The following is a 23,142-nucleotide window of genomic DNA, read 5'->3' as shown; positions in this document are numbered from 1 at the left end:
ACTCTGGACACTGGCTAGGAGACAACAGGAGTCACTGGAAGGACATGTACACCTCTATAGCAGGTAGACACACACAGTGCACACACACACACACACACACACACACACACACACACACACACACACACATACACACTAGGGCTGTGCTATGGCCAAAATATCTTATCAGGATAATCAGGATATTTTTCTTATTTTTGACGGTTTGGCATTATTTGATGTTTCTGCGTGATAAAAGTTGTAAATATGTTTTCTGAGTAGTGCAGGACCATTCTCCATTCTGATGGTTTTATACTCAACCAAACTAGGACAAAACTGACAGTAAAGTTGTAAAAATGTATACAACTTTTCATTTCTTTATGGCTGTAGCAGAATCCCTTTATAGATGGTATTGTCAAAAGAGCTAATGATGAGGCTATTACTTTCTGCTCTAGACTTTGTATCAGACCCTCTCTGTCTCTGTCTCTGTCGCTGTCTCTGTCTCTCTCTCTCTCTCTCTCTCTCTCTCTCTCTCTCTCTCTCTCTCTCTCCTCTGCCCTCCCCTTCCAGGTATGTTAACCTTTAACCTCCTGTGTTTTCCCTGGTGGGGGCTGATATCTGTGTGTTCTCTCTTTCTCCCTCTCTCTCCCTTCTCTCACCTCCTCTCTTTCCCTCTCTCCCTCCCTCCCCTCCCGGTATGTTAACCTCCTGGGTGTTCCCCTGGTGGGGGCTGATATCTGTGTCTTCTCTCCCCCTCTCTCTCTCTCTCCCTCCCTCCCCTTCCAGGTATGTTAACCTTTAACCTCCTGGGTGTTCCCCTGGTGGGGGCTGATATCTGTGTCTTCTCTCCCCCTCTCTCTCTCTCTCCCTCCCTCCCCTTCCAGGTATGTTAACCTTTAACCTCCTGGGTGTTCCCCTGGTGGGGGCTGATATCTGTGTCTTCTCTCCCCCTCTCTCTCTCTCTCTCCCTCCCTCCCCTTCCAGGTATGTTAACCTTTAACCTCCTGGGTGTTCCCCTGGTGGGGGCTGATATCTGTGTCTTCTCTCCCCCCCTCTCTCTCTCTCTCCCTCCCTCCCCTTCCAGGTATGTTAACCTTTAACCTCCTGGGTGTTCCCCTGGTGGGGGCTGATATCTGTGTCTTCTCTCCCCCTCTCTCTCTCTCTCCCTCCCTCCCCTTCCAGGTATGTTAACCTTTAACCTCCTGGGTGTTCCCCTGGTGGGGGCTGATATCTGTGTCTTCTCTCCCCCTCTCTCTCTCTCTCCCTCCCTCCCCTTCCAGGTATGTTAACCTTTAACCTCCTGGGTGTTCCCCTGGTGGGGGCTGATATCTGTGTCTTCTCTCCCCCTCTCTCTCTCTCTCTCTCTCTCCCTCCCCTTCCAGGTATGTTAACCTTTAACCTTCTGGGTGTTCCCCTGGTGGGGGCTGATATCTGTGTCTTCTCTCCCCCTCTCTCTCTCTCTCTCCCTCCCTCCCCTTCCAGGTATGTTAACCTTTAACCTCCTGGGTGTTCCCCTGGTGGGGGCTGATATCTGTGTCTTCTCTCCCCCTCTCTCTCTCTCTCCCTCCCTCCCCTTCCAGGTATGTTAACCTTTAACCTCCTGGGTGTTCCCCTGGTGGGGGCTGATATCTGTGTCTTTTCTCCCCCTCTCTCTCTCTCTCTCCCTCCCTCCCCTTCCAGGTATGTTAACCTTTAACCTCCTGGGTGTTCCCCTGGTGGGGGCTGATATCTGTGTCTTCTCTCCCCCTCTCTCTCTCTCTCTCCCTCCCTCCCCTTCCAGGTATGTTAACCTTTAACCTCCTGGGTGTTCCCCTGGTGGGGGCTGATATCTGTGTCTTCTCTCCCCCTCTCTCTCTCTCTCTCCCTCCCTCCCCTTCCAGGTATGTTAACCTTTAACCTCCTGGGTGTTCCCCTGGTGGGGGCTGATATCTGTGGCTTCTCTCCCTCCCTCCCCTTCCAGGTATGTTAACCTTTAACCTCCTGGGTGTTCCCCTGGTGGGGGCTGATATCTGTGTCTTCTCTCCCCCTCTCTCTCTCTCTCTCCCTCCCTCCCCTTCCAGGTATGTTAACCTTTAACCTCCTGGGTGTTCCCCTGGTGGGGGCTGATATCTGTGTCTTCTCTCCCCCTCTCTCTCTCTCTCTCCCTCCCTCCCCTTCCAGGTATGTTAACCTTTAACCTCCTGGGTGTTCCCCTGGTGGGGGCTGATATCTGTGTCTTCTCTCCCCCTCTCTCTCTCTCTCTCCCTCCCTCCCCTTCCAGGTATGTTAACCTTTAACCTCCTGGGTGTTCCCCTGGTGGGGGCTGATATCTGTGTCTTCTCTCTTTCTCCCTCTCTCTCTCCCTTCTTCTCTCACCTCCTCTCTTTCCCTCCCCTCCCTCCCTCCCCTTCCAGGTATGTTAACCTTTAACCTCCTGGGTGTTCCCCTGGTGGGGGCTGATATCTGTGGCTTCAGTGAACAGACTGAGGAGGAGTTGTGTGTTCGCTGGACACAGCTAGGAGCCTTCTACCCTTTCACACGCAACCACAACGCTATCGACCAGAGGGTAAGACCACAATGCAGCCCCGACACAATGCAGCCCCAACACAATGCAGCCCCAACACAATGCAGCCCCAACACAATGCAGCCCCAACACAATGCAGCCCCAACACAATGCAGCCCCAACACAATGCAGCCCCAACACAATGCAGCCCCAACACAATGCAGCCCCAACACAATGCAGCCCCAACACAAACTGTCATAAAATGACTCTTTCTATCTGTATGTTCTCTGTGTCTACGTCTCTGTCTCCTCCCAGCCTCAGGACCCTCCAGCATTCAGCCCTCTGGCCCGTTCAGCCATGAAACAGTCTCTCCTGCTACGCTACTCTCTCTTCCCTCTGCTTTACACACTGTTCCACCGTGCACACACACACGGACACACCGTCGCTCGCCCTCTGCTGTTCGAGTGAGTACCAAACACACACACACTATTACTACACAAGTTATGTTCTTCTATGCTCATGGGGACCTAAAAGTCATTTCCATTCAATATCCTATTTTCCCTAACCCTAATTCTAACCCTAATTGTAACCCTGACCATTAATTCTAACCCTAATTGTAACCCTGACCCTAATTCTAACCCTAATTGTAACCCTGACCCTAATGCTAACCCTAATTGTAACCTTAAACCCCTAACCCTAATTCTAACCCTAAACCTAACCCTAATTCTAAACCTAACCCTAATTTTAACCCTAAACCTAACCCCTAACCCTAATTGTAACCTTAAACCCCTAACCCTAATTCTAACCCTAAACCTAACCATAATTCTAACCCTAAACCTAACCCCTAAGCTTAAAATAGCCTTTGTCCTCATGGGGAGGTGGGAAATGTCCCCACAAGGGAGAATTGTCCTTGTTTTACTATCCTTGTGGGGAATTTGGGGATTTTAGGTCTTCACAAGGATAAAAGAACCAACCAACCTACACACACACACACACACACACACACGGACACACGGACACACACACACACACACAAAGCTCTTTCAGTATGTTCCTGACTAATGTGTGTTCATGTCTTTAGGTTCCCCAAGGACGTGAGAACGTATGGGATAGACAGACAGTTCCTATGGGGGAAGAGTTTGATGGTGACACCAGTATTAGATCCAGGTGTGGACTATGTAGTGGGCTACTTCCCCCAGGGACTCTGGTACGACTACTATACGGTAAGAATACAACTATACATACCAACTATACATACCCCTTAATAACCCTAAGCCCAGGGACTCTGGTACCACAACTATACGGTAAGAATACAACTATACATATCAACTATACATACCCCTTAATAACCCTAAGCCCAGGGACTCTGGTACCACGACTATACGGTAAGAATACAACTATACATATCAACTATACATACCCCTTAATAACCCTAAGCCCAGGGACTCTGGTACACAACTATACGGTAAGAATACAACTATACATATCAACTATACATACCCCTTAATAACCCTAAGCCCAGGGACTCTGGTACACAACTATACGGTAAGAATACAACTATACATATCAACTATACAGACCCCTTAATAACCCTAAGCCCAGGGACTCTGGTACACAACTATACGGTAAGAATACAACTATACATATCAACTATACATACCCCTTAATAACCCTAAGCCCAGGGACTCTGGTACACAACTATACGGTAAGAATACAACTATACATACCAACTATACATACCCCTTAATAACCCTAAGCCCAGGGACTCTGGTACACAACTATACGGTAAGAATACAACTATACATACCAACTATACATACCCCTTAATAACCCTAAGCCCAGGGACTCTGGTACACAACTATACGGTAAGAATACAACTATACATATCAACTATACATACCCCTTAATAACCCTAAGCCCAGGGACTCTGGTACCACAACTATACGGTAAGAATACAACTATACATATCAACTATACATACCCCTTAATAACCCTAAGCCCAGGGACTCTGGTACCACGACTATACGGTAAGAATACAACTATACATATCAACTATACAGACCCCTTAATAACCCTAAGCCCAGGGACTCTGGTACCACGACTATACGGTAAGAATACAACTATACATATCAACTATACAGACCCCTTAATAACCCTAAGCCCAGGGACTCTGGTACCACGACTATACGGTAAGAATACAACTATACATATCAACTATACATACCCCTTAATAACCCTAAGCCCAGGGACTCTGGTACCACAACTATACGGTAAGAATACAACTATACATACCAACTATACATACCCCTTAATAACCCTAAGCCCAGGGACTCTGGTACCACTACCATACGGTAAGAATACAACTATACATATCAACTATACATACCCCTTAATAACCCTAAGCCCAGGGACTCTGGTACCACGACTATACGGTAAGAATACAACTATACATATCAACTATACAGACCCCTTAATAACCCTAAGCCCAGGGACTCTGGTACCACGACTATACGGTCAGAATACAACTATACATACCAACTATACAGACCCCTTAATAACCCTAAGCCCAGGGACTCTGGTACACAACTATACGGTAAGAATACAACTATACATACCAACTATACATACCCCTTAATAACCCTAAGCCCAGGGACTCTGGTACCACGACTATACGGTCAGAATACAACTATACATACCAACTATACATACCCCTTAATAACCCTAAGCCCAGGGACTCTGGTACCACTACCATACGGTCAGAATACAACTATACATATCAACTATACAGACCCCTTAATAACCCTAAGCCCAGGGACTCTGGTACACAACTATACGGTCAGAATACAACTATACATACCAACTATACATACCCCTTAATAACCCTAAGCCCAGGGACTCTGGTACCACGACTATACGGTCAGAATACAACTATACATACCAACTATACATACCCCTTAATAACCCTAAGCCCAGGGACTCTGGTACCACTACCATACGGTCAGAATACAACTATACATACCAACTATACATACCCCTTAATAACCCTAAGCCCAGGGACTCTGGTACCACTACCATACGGTCAGAATACAACTATACATACCAACTATACATACCCCTTAATAACCCTAAGCCCAGGGACTCTGGTACACAACTATACGGTCAGAATACAACTATACATATCAACTATACATACCCCTTAATAACCCTAAGCCCAGGGACTCTGGTACCACGACTATACGGTCAGAATACAACTATACATATCAACTATACAGACCCCTTAATAACCCTAAGCCCAGGGACTCTGGTACACAACTATACGGTCAGAATACAACTATACATACAAACTATACAGACCCCTTAATAACCCTAAGCCCAGGGACTCTGGTACACAACTATACGGTCAGAATACAACTATACATACAAACTATACATACCCCTTAATAACCCTAAGCCCAGGGACTCTGGTACACAACTATACGGTAAGAATACAACTATACATATCAACTATACATACCCCTTAATAACCCTAAGCCCAGGGACTCTGGTACCACTACCATACGGTAAGAATACAACTATACATACCAACTATACATACCCCTTAATAACCCTAAGCCCAGGGACTCTGGTACACAACTATACGGTCAGAATACAACTATACATATCAACTATACATACCCCTTAATAACCCTAAGCCCAGGGACTCTGGTACACAACTATACGGTAAGAATACAACTATACATACCAACTATACAGACCCCTTAATAACCCTAAGCCCAGGGACTCTGGTACACAACTATACGGTCAGAATACAACTATACATACAAACTATACATACCCCTTAATAACCCTAAGCCCAGGGACTCTGGTACACAACTATACGGTAAGAATACAACTATACATACCAACTATACAGACCCCTTAATAACCCTAAGCCCAGGGACTCTGGTACACAACTATACGGTAAGAATACAACTATACATACCAACTATACATACCCCTTAATAACCCTAAGCCCAGGGACTCTGGTACCACTACCATACGGTAAGAATACAACTATACATACCAACTATACATACCCCTTAATAACCCTAAGCCCAGGGACTCTGGTACACAACTATACGGTAAGAATACAACTATACATATCAACTATACATACCCCTTAATAACCCTAAGCCCAGGGACTCTGGTACCACTACTATACGGTCAGAATACAACTATACATACCAACTATACATACCCCTTAATAACCCTAAGCCCAGGGACTCTGGTACACAACTATACGGTAAGAATACAACTATACATACCAACTATACATACCCCTTAATAACCCTAAGCCCAGGGACTCTGGTACACAACTATACGGTAAGAATACAACTATACATACCAACTATACAGACCCCTTAATAACCCTAAGCCCAGGGACTCTGGTACACAACTATACGGTCAGAATACAACTATACATACCAACTATACAGACCCCTTAATAACCCTAAGCCCAGGGACTCTGGTACACAACTATACGGTCAGAATACAACTATACATACCAACTATACAGACCCCTTAATAACCCTAAGCCCAGGGACTCTGGTACACAACTATACGGTAAGAATACAACTATACATACCAACTATACAGACCCCTTAATAACCCTAAGCCCAGGGACTCTGGTACACAACTATAGTAATTATTAGTTAAAACAAATAATTAAGGTATTTTCTAAGGGGTGGGGGCAGTCTCACTCCTTTCGTAATTATATATATTTTTGCTTTATTGATTAGATGGTAAAGTGTTGGAAAGATTGTCCCGTGTGGCTCAGTTGGTAGAGCATGGCGCTTGCAACGCCAGGGTTGTGGGTTCGATTCCCACAGGGGGGACCAGTACGAAAATGTGTGCACTCGCTAACTGTAAGTGGATAAGAGCGTCTGTTAAATAAATCACTAAAATGTACCAGATGATAGGGAGGGGTCAAAGGGCAGTGGGCCGGATTCCAACCAGCTGGAACCCCTGGGCCACACAGGACACAACTAGTAGTAATTCTGGGTAATCACAATAGAATGTGATGGTAGTTCAAAGGTTTTTGTTTCAGGCTGAATAATGGGATATACACTGAGTGGACAAAACATTAGGAACACCTTCCTGATATTGAGTTGCACTCAATCAATCAAATCAATCAATCAAATGTTATTTATAAAGCCCTTTTTACATCAGCAGATGTCATAAAGTGCTATACAGAAACCCAGCCTAAAACCCCAAACAGCAAGCAATGCAGATGGAGAAGCAGGGTGGCTAAAAACTCCCTAGAAAGGCAGGAACCTAGGAAGAAACCTAGAGAGGAACCAGGCTCTGAGGGGTGGCCAGTCCTCTTCTGGCTGTGACCGGTGGAGATTATAAGTACATGGCCATTAAGGCCAGATTTTTCTCCAAGATGTTCAAACGTTCATAGATAATAATAATAATAATATGCCATTTAGCAGACGCTTTTATCCAAAGCGACTTACAGTCATGCGTGCATACATTTTTGTGTATGGGTGGTCCCGGGGATCGAACCCACTACCTTGGCGTTACAAGCGCCGTGCTCTACCAGCTGAGCTACAGATGACCAGCAGGGTCAAATAATAATCACAGTGGTTGTAGAGGTTGCAACAGGTCAGTACATCAGGAGTAAATGTCACTTGGCTTTTCATAGCCGGGCATTTAGAGGTTGAAATAGCAGGTGCGGTAGAGAGAGAAAGTTGAAAACAGCAGGTCCGGGACAAGGTAGCACGTCCGGTGAACAGGTCTGGGTTCCATAGCCGCAGGCAGAACAGTTGAAACTGGAGCAGCAGCACAACCAGGTGGACTGGGGACAGCCAGGAGTCATCAGGCCAGGTAGTCCTGAGGCATGGTCCTAGGGCTCAGGTCCTCTGGGAGGGGAGAGGGAGAGAGAGAGAATTAGAGGGAGCATACTTAAATTCACACAGGACACCAGATAAGACAGGATAATTTCACCAGATATAACAGACTGACCCTAGCCCCACGGCACATAGACTATTGCAGCATAGATACTGGAGGCTGAGATGGGGAGGGTCGGGGGACACTGTGGCCCCGTCTGACGATACACCCCCCTTTTGCCCTCAGAACAGCCTCAATTCGTCGGGTCATGGACTCTACAAGGTGTTGAAAGCGTTCCACAGGGATGCTGGCCCATGTTGACTCCAATGCATCCCACAGTTGTGTCAAGTTGGCTGGATGTCCTTTGGATGGTGGACCATTCTTGATACACACGGGAAACTGTTGAGCGTGAAAAACCCAGCAGCGTGACAGTTCTTGACACAAACCGGTGCGCCTGGTACCTACTACCATACCCCGTTCAAAGACACCTAAATATTTTGTCTTGCCCATTCACCCTCTGAATGGCACACATACACAATCCATGTCTCAATTGTCTCAAGGCTTAAAAATCCTTCTTTAACCTGTCTCCTCGCCTTCATCTACACTGACTGAAGTGGATTTAACAAGTGACATCAATAAGGGATCATATCTTTCACCTGGATTCACCTGGTCAGTCTATGTCATGGAAAGAGGAGGTGTTCTTAATGTTTTGTACACGCTGTGTATAATTCACATGCTGAATATTGAATGTCTCTCTCTCTCGCTCTCAGGGTGATTCTATCCGTAGTAAAGGAGAAGAGTTGAGACTCAAGGCTCCTCTAGATCACATCAACCTTCACCTGAGAGAAGGAGCTGTCATACCTACACAGGTAAACAGACACACAGTAGATCAGCAAATAGCTGGACGCTCCATATTATTAGTATCTACTGAGGGTTAATAAGACAATGACACAGTAGATGGTCAGGCATAGATATCGAAAAAACCAATGTTTCTCTATCTGTGTATCTCTATCATATTTCAGTGTATGTATCTCTCTCTCTCTATCCCTCTGTCTCTCTCGATCCCTCTCTCTCTGTCTCTCTCTCTCTCTATCCCGCTGTCTCTCTCTCCCTCTCTCTCTCTCTCTCGGTCTCTCTCTCTCTCTATATCCCTCTTTCTCTATCCCTCTCTCTCTATCCCTCTGTCTCTCTCTCTCTCTCTCTCTCTCTCTATCCCTCCCTCTCTCTCTCCCTCTGTAGCGTCCCAACACCACCCTGTTTGTGAGCAGTGGTCAGCCGCTCCACCTGGTGTCCAGTCTGTCTGAAGACGGCTCAGCCAGAGGAGAGCTGTTCTGGGACGACGGAGAGAGCATCGACACCTTCGAAACCGACCAGTACGCTCACATAGTGTTCACTGTGGTCAAGGTACGCTCCAACTACTACACAACCATAACACAACCATAACACAACCACTACAGACCAGTACGCTCACATAGTGTTCACTGTGGTCAAGGACGCTCCAACCACTACACAACCACAGCACAACCACTACAGACCAGTACGCTCACATAGTGTTCACTGTGGTCAAGGTACGCTCCAACCACTACACAACCACAATACAACACAACCACTACATAAACTACTGTACACAGTGAGTACTGTGGTCAAAGAATGGTTCAACCACTACTAACACTATAGCCATCACAGCTGGTTCAACCACTACTAACACTATAGCATCACAGCTGGTTCAACCACTACTAACACTATAGCCATGACAGCTGGTTCAACCACTACTAACACTATAGCCATGACAGCTGGTTCAACCACTACTAACACTATAGCATCACATCTGGTTCAACCACTACTAACACTATAGCCATCACAGCTGGTTCAACCACTACTAACACTATAGCATCACAGCTGGTTCAACCACTACTAACACTATAGCATCACAGCTGGTTCAACCACTACTAACACTATAGCATCACAGCTGGTTCAACCACTACTAACACTATAGCCATGACAGCTGGTTCAACCACTACTAACACTATAGCCATCACAGCTGGTTCAACCACTACTAACACTATAGCCATGACAGCTGGTTCAACCACTACTAACACTATAGCATCACAGCTGGTTCAACCACTACTAACACTATAGCCATGACAGCTGGTTCAACCACTACTAACACTATAGCATCACAGCTGGTTCAACCACTACTAACACTATAGCCATGACAGCTGGTTCAACCACTACTAACACTATAGCATCACAGCTGGTTCAACCACTACTAACACTATAGCCATGACAGCTGGTTCAACCACTACTAACACTATAGCCATCACCTCTTCTCCCTTCTCTTCCTTTTGTGTTCTAGAACACGATGACATCGGAGGTGCTGCACGACCACGTGGAGGCTTCCTACATCACAGTGGAAACAGCCTCCTTCTATGGCGTGAAGGCGGAGCCTACCAGGGTCACGGTCAACTCCCAGGATGCTGCATTCACCTACAGAGCCAATCAGGTGAGGCTTGGTGTTAAAGGGGTCAGAGGTTAGGTTTTAAAGTTCAGATTAAGTTTTAGAGCAGCCATACTCAAAACGGGGTCAATACGGACCGCGGGTCACAATAAAACATTTTAATAAAGGAATTTAGTCGTGCTTTCAATTTAATGCTGTTGACAGTTGTAATAGTAGAAAGCACAAGGTGCAGTTTAATTTGTAAATGTAGTAGTACATGGGCAGCTTTCCTCTTATGTCATTCACTGACGGACCTTAGAGAGCCATTTATAACCTGTCAGAAATCTCCAGTTGATCATCTACTAGCCCATGTTAGATAGATAGATGGGTAGGTAAGTTAGGCTAACCAGCTAAGTCAACAGGTATCATTTGAACACACGTAAAGACATGGCAAACTGTGTAGACTTAAAAATGTACACTGCATGACCAAAAGTATGTGGACACCTGCTCGTCGAACATCTCATTCCAAAATCATGGGCATTAATATGGAGTTGGTCCCCCCTTTGCTGCTATAACAGCCTCCACTCTCGTGGGAAGGATTTCCACTAGATGTTGGAACATTGCTGCGGAGACTTCCATTCAGCCACAAGAGCATTAGTGAGGCCGGGCACTGATGTTGGGCGATTAGGCCTGGCTCGCAGTCGGCATTCCAATTAATCCCAAAGGTGTTCGATGGGGTTGAGGTCAGGGCTCTGTACTGGCCAGTCAAGTTCTTCCACACCGATCTCGACAAACCATTTCTGTATGGACCTCGCTTTGTGCATGGGGGCATTGTCATGCTGAAACAGGAAAGGGCCTTCCCCAAACTGTTGGAAGCACAGAATTGTCTAGAATGTCATTGTATGCTATAGCGTTAAGATTTAGTTTCACTGGAACTAAGGGGGCTGGCCTGAACCATGAAAAACAGCCCCAGACCATTATTCCTCCTCCACCAAACTTTACAGTTGGCACTATGCATTGGGGCAGGTAGCGTTCTCCAGGCATCCGGCAAACCCAGATTTGTCTGTCAAACTGCCAGATGGTGACGCGTGATTCATCACTCCAGAGAACTCGTTTCCACTGCTCCAGAGTCCAATTGGGGTGAGCTTTACACCACTCCAGCCGACTCTTGGCATTGCACATGGTGATCTTAGGCTCGTGTGCGGCTGCTCTGCAATGGAAACCTATTTCATGAAGCTCCTGACGAACAGTTATTGTGCTGACGTTGCGTCCAGAGGCAGTTTGGAACTCTGTAGGGAGTGTTGCAACCGAGGACTGATGATTTTTACTCGCCAGTCCCATTCTGTGAGCTTCTGTGGCCTACCACTTCACAGCTGAGCCGTTGTTGCTCCTAGACGTTTCCACTTCACAGCTGAGCCGTTGTTGCTCCTAGACGTTTCCACTTCACAGCTGAGCCGTTGTTGCTCCTAGACGTTTCCACTTCATAATAACAGCACTTACAGTTGACCGGGGCAACTCTAGCAGGGCAGAAATGTGACAAACTGACTTGTTGGAAAGGTGGCATCCTTTCCATAGGATGCCACGTTGAAAGTCACTGAGCTCTTCAGTAAGGCCATTCTACTGCCAATGTTTGTCTATGGAGATTGCATGGCCGTGTGCTCTATTTTATACACCTGTCAGCAACAGGTGTGGCTGAAATAGCCGAATCCACTAATTTGAAGGGGTGTCCACATACTTCTGTGTGTACATACAGTGGCAAGAAAAAGTATATGAACCCTTTGGAATTACCTGGATTTCTGCATAAATTGGTAATAAAATGTAATCTGATCTTCATCTAAGTCACAACAATAGACAAACACAGTGTGCTTAAACTAATAACACACAAATTATTGTATTTTTATTGTCTATATTGAATACATAATTTAAACATTCACAGTGTAGGTTGGAAAAAGTATGTGAACCCCTAGGCTAATGACTTCTCCAAAAGCTAATTGGACTCAGGTGTCAGCTAAACTGAGACAAGATTGAAGATGTTGGTTAGCGCTGCCCTGCCCTACAAAAAACACTCACAAAATGTGAGTTTGCTATTCACAAGAAGCATTGGCTGATGTGAACCATGCCTCGAACAAAATAGATCTCAGAAGACCTAAGGTTAAGAATGGTTGACTTGCGTAAAGCAGGAAAGGGTTACAAAAGTATCTCTAAAAGCCTTGATGTTCATCAGTCCACGGTAAGACAAATTGTCTAAAAATGGAGAAAGTTCAGGACTGTTGCTTCTCTCCCTAGGAGTGACCGTCCTGTAAAGATGACTGGAAGAGCACAGCGCAGAACGCTCAATGAGGTTAAGAAGAATCCTAGTGTCAGCTAAAGACTTACAGAAATCTCTGGAACATGCTAACATCTCTGTTGACGAGTCTACGATACGTAAAACACTAAACAAGAATGGTGTTCATGGGAGAACACCACGGAAGAAGCCACTGCTGTCCCAAAAAAAACATTGCTGCACGTCTGAAGTTCACAAAAGAGCACCTGGATGTTCCACAGCGCTACTGGCCAAATATTCTGTGGACAGATGAAACTAAAGTTGAGTTGTTTGGAAGGAACACACAACACTATGTGTGGAGAAAAAAAGGCCCAGCACACCAACATCAAAACCTCATCCCAACTGTAAAGTATGGTGGAGGGAGCGTCATGGTTTGGGGCTGCTTTGCTGCCTCAGGGCCTGGACAGCTTGCTATCATCGAGGGGAAAAATGAATTCCCACGTTTTATGAAGACATTCTGCAGGAGAATGTAAGGTTATCTGTCCACCAGCTGAAGCTCAACAGAAGTTGGGTGACGCAACAGGACAACGGCCCAAAACACAGAAGTAAATCAACAACAGAATGGCTTCAATAGAAGAGAATACGCCTTCTGGAGCGGCCCAGTCAGACTCCTGACCTCCTGGCCCAGTCAGAGTCCCGACCTCCTGGCCCAGTCAGAGTCCTGACCTCCTGACCTCCTGACCTCCTGGCCCAGTCAGAGTCCCGACCTCCTGGCCCAGTCAGAGTCCCGACCTCCCGGCCCAGTCAGAGTCCCGACCTCCTGGCCCGGTCAGAGTCCTGACCTCCTGGCCCGGTCAGAGTCCCGACCTCCTGGCCCGGTCAGAGTCCCGACCTCCTGGCCCAGTCAGAGTCCCGACCTCCTGGCCCAGTCAGAGTCCCGACCTCCTGGCCCAGTCAGAGTCCCGACCTCCTGGCCCAGTCAGAGTCCCGACCTCCTGGCCCAGTCAGAGTCCCGACCTCCTGGCCCAGTCAGAGTCCCGACCTCCTGGCCCAGTCAGAGTCCCGACCTCCTGGCCCAGTCAGAGTCCCGACCTCCTGGCCCAGTCAGAGTCCCGACCTCCTGGCCCAGTCAGAGTCCCGACCTCCTGGCCCAGTCAGAGTCCCGACCTCCTGGCCCAGTCAGAGTCCCGACCTCCTGGCCCAGTCAGAGTCCCGACCTCCTGGCCCAGTCAGAGTCCCGACCTCCTGGCCCAGTCAGAGTCCCGACCTCCTGGCCCAGTCAGAGTCCCGACCTCCTGGCCCAGTCAGAGTCCTGACCTCCTGACCTCCTGACCTCCTGGCCCAGTCAGAGCCCCGACCTCCTGGCCCAGTCAGAGCCCCGACCTCCTGGCCCAGTCAGAGTCCCGACCTCCTGGCCCAGTCAGAGTCCCGACCTCCTGGCCCAGTCAGAGTCCCGACCTCCTGGCCCAGTCAGAGTCCCGACCTCCTGGCCCAGTCAGAGTCCCGACATCCTGGCCCAGTCAGAGTCCCGACCTCCTGGCCCAGTCAGAGTCCCGACCTCCTGGCCCAGTCAGAGTCCCGACCTCCTGACCTCCTGACCTCCTGGCCCAGTCAGAGCCCCGACCTCCTGGCCCAGTCAGAGCCCCGACCTCCTGGCCCAGTCAGAGTCCCGACCTCCTGGCCCAGTCAGAGTCCCGACCTCCTGGCCCGGTCAGAGTCCCGACCTCCTGGCCCGGTCAGAGTCCCGACCTCCTGGCCCGGTCAGAGTCCCGACCTCCTGGCCCGGTCAGAGTCCCGACCTCCTGGCCCGGTCAGAGTCCCGACCTCCTGGCCCGGTCAGAGCCCCGACCTCCTGGCCCGGTCAGAGCCCCGACCTCCTGGCCCAGTCAGAGCCCCGACCTCCTGGCCCAGTCAGAGCCCCGACCTCCTGGCCCAGTCAGAGTCCCGACCTCCTGGCCCAGTCAGAGTCCCGACCTCCTGGCCCAGTCAGAGTCCCGACCTCCTGGCCCAGTCAGAGTCCCGACCTCCTGGCCCAGTCAGAGTCCCGACCTCCTGGCCCAGTCAGAGTCCCGACCTCCTGGCCCAGTCAGAGTCCCGACATCCTGGCCCAGTCAGAGTCCCGACCTCCTGGCCCAGTCAGAGTCCCGACCTCCTGGCCCAGTCAGAGTCCCGACCTCCTGGCCCAGTCAGAGTCCCGACCTCCTGACCTCCTGGCCCAGTCAGAGCCCCGACCTCCTGGCCCAGTCAGAGCCCCGACCTCCTGGCCCAGTCAGAGTCCCGACCTCCTGGCCCAGTCAGAGTCCCGACCTCCTGGCCCAGTCAGAGCCCCGACCTCCTGGCCCAGTCAGAGTCCCGACCTCCTGGCCCAGTCAGAGTCCCGACCTCCTGGCCCAGTCAGAGTCCCGACCTCCTGGCCCAGTCAGAGTCCCGACCTCCTGGCCCAGTCAGAGTCCCGACCTCCTGGCCCAGTCAGAGTCCCGACCTCCTGGCCCAGTCAGAGTCCCGACCTCCTGGCCCGGTCAGAGTCCCGACCTCCTGGCCCAGTCAGAGTCCCGACCTCCTGACCTCCTGGCCCAGTCAGAGTCCCGACCTCCTGGCCCAGTCAGACTCCTGACCTCCTGGCCCAGTCAGACTCCTGACCTCCTGGCCCAGTCAGAGTCCCGACCTCAACCCAATTGAGATGCTGTGGCATGACCTCAAGAGAGCGGTTCACACCAGACATCCCAAGAATATTGCTTAACTGAAACAGTTTTGTAAATAATAATATAATAATAATAAAGAGGAATGGTCCAAAATTCCTCCTGACCGTTGTCCAGGTCTGATCCGCAACTACAGAAAACGGTTGGTTGATGTTATTGCTGCCAAAAGAGGGTCAACCAGTTATTTAAATCCAAGGGTTCACATACTTTTCCCACCCTACACTGCGAATGTTTACACGGTGTGTTCAATAAAGACATGAAAACGTATAATTTTTTTGTGTGTTATTAGTTTAAGCACACTGTTCGTCTATTGTTTTGACTTAGATGAAGATCAGATCAAATTTTAGGACCAATTTATGCAGAAATCCAGGTAATTCCAAAGGGTTCACATACTTGTTTCTTGCCAATTTTTGTATTTCCGCCAACAAGGGGTGTGTGTGAACAGTTTAGGGTAGCATGGGTTGTGAGGTGGGGGTTTGTTACTACGACGACAAGGCTGATAAATGACAATATCCATCCGGGACCTTTGTGAGAGGAGGAGGAGTAGTAGTTGAGTAACCCTGGTTTAGAGAAAATGATATCTGTGCTTTGTTATTAATGTATCTCTCTCTCTCTCTCTCTCCATTCATCGCTCTGTCTTTCCCACTCTCCTACTGTCTCCCTCCCTCTAGGTGTTGACCGTAACAGACCTAGGACTGAACCTCAGCCAGAACTTCACCATCAGTTGGATCTAACAGGTTTTTCCCAAAAATGGGAATTCTGACCTTGGGGAATGTTCAGGTTTTCCTTCCCTGACGGTCTCCGCTGCTTTACTCCCTATATATGTGACCTAAACGGCACCCTATTCCCTATATAGTGTACTACCAGGGCTCGGGTCAAAAGACGTTGTTCCCAAGTATCCCCACGCATAATAGACATGGGATTGTATACAAATATAAGCAAGGTTTGAAATATTATATATGTTTGGGCGCTTCTTGCAGTCAAATACAGTCTACAAATGGGCGGCAGGTAGTTTAGTGGGTAAGAGCGTTGTGCCAGTAACCGAAAGGTCGCTGGTTCTAATCCCCGAGCCGACTAGGTGAAAAATCTGTCGATGTGCCCTTGAGCAAGGCACTTAACCCTAATTGCTCCTGTAAGTCGCTCTGGATAAGAGCGTCTGCTAAAATGACGTAAATGTAAATGTACAAATGATTTGTAATCCTCCCTGTCTGCTGTAACTGTACCAAAAATAGGCTGTGTCCGAAAATAGCACCCTATTCCCTATACAGTGTACTACTTTTGACCAGGGCCCTTGTAAATAGGGAATAGTCTGCCATTTGAGACACCGATATAGTCTCTGTGAAGCTTTATAGTGGTGGTGATGACAGTAGTTTACTGCTGATTTATGGTATAAACATCTATGAAAATGACATTTTATATAATATTTAGATTATAAACGTCTATAATAATGCACAAACCGCCACTAGACAGTGTAACCAGTCCAGTCAACAGTACAGCTAGACAGTGTAACCATCCCAGTCAACAGTACAGCTAGACAGTGTAACCAGCCCAGTCAACAGTACAGCCAGACAGTGTAACCAGCCCAATCAACAGTACAGCTAGACAGTGTAACCAGCCCAGTCAACAGTACAGCCAGACAGTGTAACCATCCCAGTCAACAGTACAGCCAGACAGTGTAACCAACCCAGTCAACAGTACAGCTAGACAGTGTAACCATCCCAGTCAACAGTACTGCCAGACAGTGTAACCATCCCAGTCAACAGTACAGCCAGACAGTGTAACCAGCCCAATCAACAGTACAGCTAGACAGTGTAACCATCCCAGTCAACAGTACAGCTAGACAGTGTAACCATCCCAGTCAACAGTACTGCCAGACAGTGTAACCATCCCAGTCAACAGTACAGCCAGACAGTGTAACCAGCCCAGTCAACAGTACAGCCAGACAGTGTAACCAACCCAGTCAACAGTACAGCCAGACATTGTAACCAGCCCAGTCAACAGTACAGCCAGACAGTGTAACCATCCCAGTCAACAGTACAGCCAGACAGTGTAACCAACCCAGTCAACAGTACAGCCAGACAGTGTAACCAACCCAGTCAACAGTACAGCCAGACAGTGTAACCATCCCAGGCAACAGTATAGCCAGACAGTGTAACCATCCCAGTCAACAGTACAGCCAGACAGTGTAACCCCCCCAGTCAACAGTACAGCCAGACAGTGTAACCCTCCCAGTCAACAGTACAGCCAGACAGTGTAACCATCCCAGTCAACAGTACAGCCAGACAGTGTAACCATCCAAGTCAACAGTACAGCCAGACAGTGTAACCATCCCAGTCAACAGTACAGCCAGACAGTGTAACCACCCCAGTCAACAGTACAGCTAGACAGTGTAACCAGCCCAGTCAACAGTACAGCTAGACAGTGTAACCAGCCCAGTCAACAGTACAGCCAGACAGTGTAACCATCCCAGTCAACAGTACAGCTAGACAGTGTAACCAGCCCAGTCAACAGTACAGCTAGACAGTGTAACCAACCCAGTCAACAGTACAGCCAGACAGTGTAACCAACCCAGTCAACAGTACAGCCAGACAGTGTAACCATCCCAGTCAACAGTACAGCCAGATCTACACACAATAACCCATAATGACAAAGCAAAATCAGGTTTTTATAAATTTTTGAAAAGTTAGAATACATTTTTTTTTTTTTTTTTTTTTTTTTAATCAGACCCTTTACTCAGTATTTTGTTGAAGCACCTTTGGTAGCGACTACAGCCTCGAGTCTTCTTGGGTATGACGCTACAAGCTTGGCACACCTGTATTTGGGGAGTTTCTCCCATTCTTCTCTGCAGATCCTCTCAAGCTCTGTCAGGTTGGATGGGGAGCGTTGCGGCACAGCTATTTATAGGTCTCTCCAGAGATGTTCGATCGGCTTCAAGTCCGGGCTCTGGCTGGGCCACTCAAGGACATTCAGAGACTTGTCCCGAAGCCACTCCTGCGTTGTCTTGGCTGTGTGCTTAGGGTCGTTGTCCTGTTGGAAGGTGAACCTTCACCCCAGTCTGAGGTCCTGAGCGCTCTGGAGCAGATTTTCATCAAGGATCTCTCTGTACTTTGCTCCATTCATCTTTGCCTCGATCCTGACTAGTCTCCCAGTCCCTGCCGCTGAAAAACATACCCACAGCATGATTCTGCCACCACCATGTAGGGATGGTGTCAGGTTTCCTCCAGACGTGACGCTTGGCATTCAGGCCAAAGAGTTCAATATTGGTTTCATCACACCAGAGAATCTTGTTTTCCATGGTCTGAGAGTCTTTAAGTGCCTTTTGGCAAACTCCAAGCGGGCTATCATGTGCCTTTTACTGAAGAGTGGCTTCCGTCTGGCCACTACCATAAAGGCCTGATTGGTGGTGTGCTGCAGAGATGGTTGTCCTTCTGGAAGGTTCTCCCATCTCCACAGAGGAACTCTAGAGCTCTGTCAGAGTGACCATTGGGTTCTTGGTCACCTCCCTGACCAAGGCCCTTCTCCCCCGATTGCTCAGTTTGGCCGGGCGGCCAGCTCTAGGATGAGTCTTGGTGGTTCCAAACTTCTTCCATTTAAGAATGATGGAGGGCACTGTGTTCTTGAGGACCATCAATGCAGCAGACATTTTTTGGTACCCTTCCCCAGATCTGTGCCTCGACACATTCCTGTCTCGGAGCTTCTACAGACAATTCCTTCGACCTCGTGGCTTGGGTTTTGCTGTGACATTCACTGTCAACTGTGGGACCTTATATAGACAGGTGTGTGCTTTTCCAAATCATGTCCAATCAATTGAATTTACCACAGGTGGACTCCAATCAAGTTGTAGAAACATCTCAAGGAAGATCAATGGAAACAGGATGCACCTGAGCTCAATTTTAAGTTTCATAGCAAAGGGTCTGAATACTTATGTAAATAAGGAAATTCTGTTTTTTAATTTGAATACATTTGCAACTATTTCTAAAAACCTGTTTTCCTTTGTCATTATGGGGTATTGTGTGTAGATTGCTGAGGATTTTTATTTATTTAATCCATTTTAGAATAAGGCTGTAACGTAACAAAATGTGGAAAAAGTCAAGGGGTCTGAATACTTTCCAAAGGCACTGTATATGCATCAGCCTACTAATTATACAAAAGGCCCTATTATATTTCAAAAGTAAAATCATATCCACTAGCCTATACTTGTAACGTTGAAGGCCGCATGTTCTCTTCTGCTTTATCATGGTTTGAACGATGTGCGTAATTCCAGTCCATATAATACAGTATTATACAGTACAGTAATACAGTTCACACGCAAAAAGATTAGCCTACTGGAGCTAGTTTCATTTATTTACCCAAGAGAGCATATAGTTAGCTAAATCTGTGGGCTTTATATATCTAGCTACATCTATGGGCTTTATATAGCTAGCTACATCTATGGGCTTTATATAGCTAGCTACATCTATGGGCTTTATATAGCTAGCTACATCTGTGGGCTTTATATAGCTAGCTACATCTGTGGGCTTTATATAGCTAGCTACATCTATGGGATTTATATAGCTAGCTACATCTATGGGATTTATATAGCTAGCTACATCTGTGGGCTTTATATAGCTAGCTACATCTGTGGGCTTTATATAGCTAGCTACATCTGTGGGCTTTTATGTTTGTCTGTCGTGCAGGTGCCTATATCATATATGTATTGGATAATGGCCCAATCATTTGGGCTTTTTTGGGCTTGGGCTCATTAAATGTCTTTAATGTAGGGCTCATAAAAGGTGTTTAATGTATGGCTCATCAGGCTCAGGTAGCATCAGCCTTGAATTTTGGATCAAAGCTCTAATCAAATCCAGATATAGGCCTATTTATATGCTTTATGATGCTTTTGAATGAGCGTTCCGGTTTGGGCGAGGAATACCGGGTTGGCCGGGAGGAAAGGGATTTATTCTCGGAATGGAAGATTTGTAAAATACCAGGAAAATATTCATTATTTTTGAAAGGCCTCCTGTGTATTTTACTGGTTAGCGGTAAAATATTATTGTGTAGTTCTGGCACTGGTCATTACTACAGTAAAGAGACAACTTTTATTTGCTGTTTTCATTTCTCAGAGGAAAGGTGAAGATGTGCAATAAAAATGAGAGTAACTTTTCTTTCCCTCAGAACAAGACTAGAATACTATAATTGGGTGAAATGGATGTTAGTGTGTTTGGGGAGTTTCATGATAATAATCAGCGATTGTTGTTATTGATCCTGATATATGTACATATTGTTGTTGACAAGCTTGTTTGCACTGAATCAGGACATATTGAAGGTACAGAGAAGTGCCTTACGAATGATCAAACTGTCTCTTCTAGAACAGCTCTGTTTTAACTCTGTTCAATCATTTTTGTTTCAGAACACTTCTAGAACAGCTCTGTTCTAACCCTGTTCTAGAATTCTAGTTTCAGAACACTTCTAGAACAGCTCTGTTCTAACCCTGTTCTAGAATTCTAGTTTCAGAACACTTCTAGAACAGCTCTGTTCTAACCCTGTTCTAGAATTCTAGTTTCAGAACACCTCTAGAACAGCTCTGTTCTAACCCTGTTCTAGAATTCTAGTTTCAGAACACTTCTAGAACAGCTCTGTTCTAACCCTGTTCTAGAATTCTAGTTTCAGAACACTTCTAGAACAGCTCTGTTCTAACCCTGTTCTAGAATTCTAGTTTCAGAACACCTCTAGAACAGCTCTGTTCTAACCCTGTTCTAGAATTCTAGTTTTAGAACACCTCTAGAACAGCGCTACATTGTTCTAACCCTGTTCTAGAATTCTAGTTTCAGAACACCTCTAGAACAGCGCTACATTGTTCTAACCCTGTTCTAGAATTCTAGTTTCAGAACACCTCTAGAACAGCGCTACATTGTTCTAACCCTGTTCTAGAATTCTAGTTTCAGTTGGTTTTAGAACTGCTTTACTGTGATGCTAAAACGTTATCTTTATCTCTAAAACACTGAATAATGATATTAATGTACAAGGTTTTTAAAGTATTATCAAGCTTTCTTAGACATGCAATTGCCTTTACTAAATAATGAATGAGCATGTATTGTAGTTTTTCACATTTTAAGTATTATGGTAACGCAACGTTTGCTTTTTGAAATTGATTGGTTGAAATGTTTGACAAATAGATTATTTTTCCTATTTTATTCTAATTTTAGATTGAAGTGTTAAAATGAAGACAATGTAAAGGAAGACGTATTTTCAGAGTGAAAGGTTATTTCTCCTGCCTTATGTTGGTCAGTTCTGCCAGTGGGTGTATCTATCTGGCATGGATATTACAATCATAGGAAAACTCCTCAATGACTGTTTATTCTGTAATGCCTGCCTCTCAACCAAACTGTTTTATTTGATTTCCATGTGTGTGTGTTTAAGTTGAATGGGACATGCTCATTTCAAATGATGACTTGATTAAATTTGAATCCTGACTCCTAAGTGTCTGTTTAGATCTGTTTCCCCAATGGATAGATTGGATGGGAGGGACGTATATTACCTTTTTCCTCCATGACATGGATCTAATTTAGTTTCATCCGGTGTATTACTACTGCTTGGCTGGACCAGAACCCTGCACCCTCATTGGCCTTTGGGAAGGGATCACTGCCACTACCTCTCTCTCCAACCAAGGGGCATGAACTGAAGTAGAGGGGGAGGTTCAGTACCTCTTGGAGGACAATGTAATTAAATAAATAAAAAGGTTCTACTTTGAACAATAAATATGCTTTTTTGTTTAATTACATTGTCCTCCAAGAGTGTGTGGGGGTGGGGGGGGCAATTGAAATATATTCATTAGGCCCTAAGCTATGGATTTCACATGACTAGGCAGGTGTGCAGCCATGGGTGGGCCTGGGAGGGCATAGGCCCACCCACTCAGAATGAGTTTTTCCACACAAAAGGGCTTTACTACAGACAGAAATACTCCTCCGTTTCATCAGCTGTCTCAGACGATCCCGCAGGTAAAGAAGCCGCATGTTGGACGTTGGAGGCGGCTTATGGTAGATAAATAAACGTTAAATTCTCTGGCAACAGTTATTTTTAATTTTTTTATGCCATTTAGCAGACACTTTTATCCAAAGCGACTTACAGTCATGTGTGCATACATTTTTACGTATGGGTGGTCCCGGGGATCGAACCCACTACCCTGGCGTTACAAGCGCCATGCTCTACCAATTGAGCCACAGAGGACCACATTATTTGAGCCCACTTTTTTTTGGTTACTACATGATTCCATATGTGTTATTTCATAGTTTTGATGTCTTCACTATTATTCTACATTGTAGAAAATAGTAAAAATAAAGAAAAACCCTTGAATGAGGAGGTGTGTCCAAACTTTTGACTGGTACTGTATAAATATTTAAATTTTCCTTCTTTATTATGTTCCCCCTAACCCTCC

At 46.6% G+C, this 23,142-nt stretch overlaps 1 protein-coding gene across 1 annotated transcript in view; it reads left to right on the top strand.

The window, feature by feature from the left end:
* LOC311115132 (lysosomal alpha-glucosidase-like) overlaps positions 1-16,827 on the top strand; it is a 32,750-nt gene extending 15,923 nt beyond the window's left edge. The window contains exons 14-21 of the mRNA XM_084190339.1: positions 1-63; positions 2,370-2,521; positions 2,774-2,922; positions 3,540-3,681; positions 9,100-9,198; positions 9,569-9,733; positions 10,686-10,832; positions 16,400-16,827. The exon at positions 1-63 is cut by the window's left edge and continues 71 nt beyond it. Coding sequence (XP_084046465.1) covers positions 1-63; positions 2,370-2,521; positions 2,774-2,922; positions 3,540-3,681; positions 9,100-9,198; positions 9,569-9,733; positions 10,686-10,832; positions 16,400-16,462 — 980 coding nt within the window. The 3' untranslated portion in view covers positions 16,463-16,827. The remainder of the gene's footprint in view (positions 64-2,369; positions 2,522-2,773; positions 2,923-3,539; positions 3,682-9,099; positions 9,199-9,568; positions 9,734-10,685; positions 10,833-16,399) is intronic.
* The last annotated feature ends 6,315 nt before the right edge of the window (positions 16,828-23,142 follow it).

The sequence above is a fragment of the Coregonus lavaretus genome (assembly GCF_964263955.1).
Source record: "Coregonus lavaretus genome assembly, contig: HAP1_SCAFFOLD_200, whole genome shotgun sequence".
NCBI classification, from domain to species: Eukaryota; Metazoa; Chordata; class Actinopteri; order Salmoniformes; family Salmonidae; genus Coregonus; species Coregonus lavaretus.
Note: the sequence above shows the minus strand (reverse complement) of the source record. Positions and strands in the feature narration are given on the sequence as shown.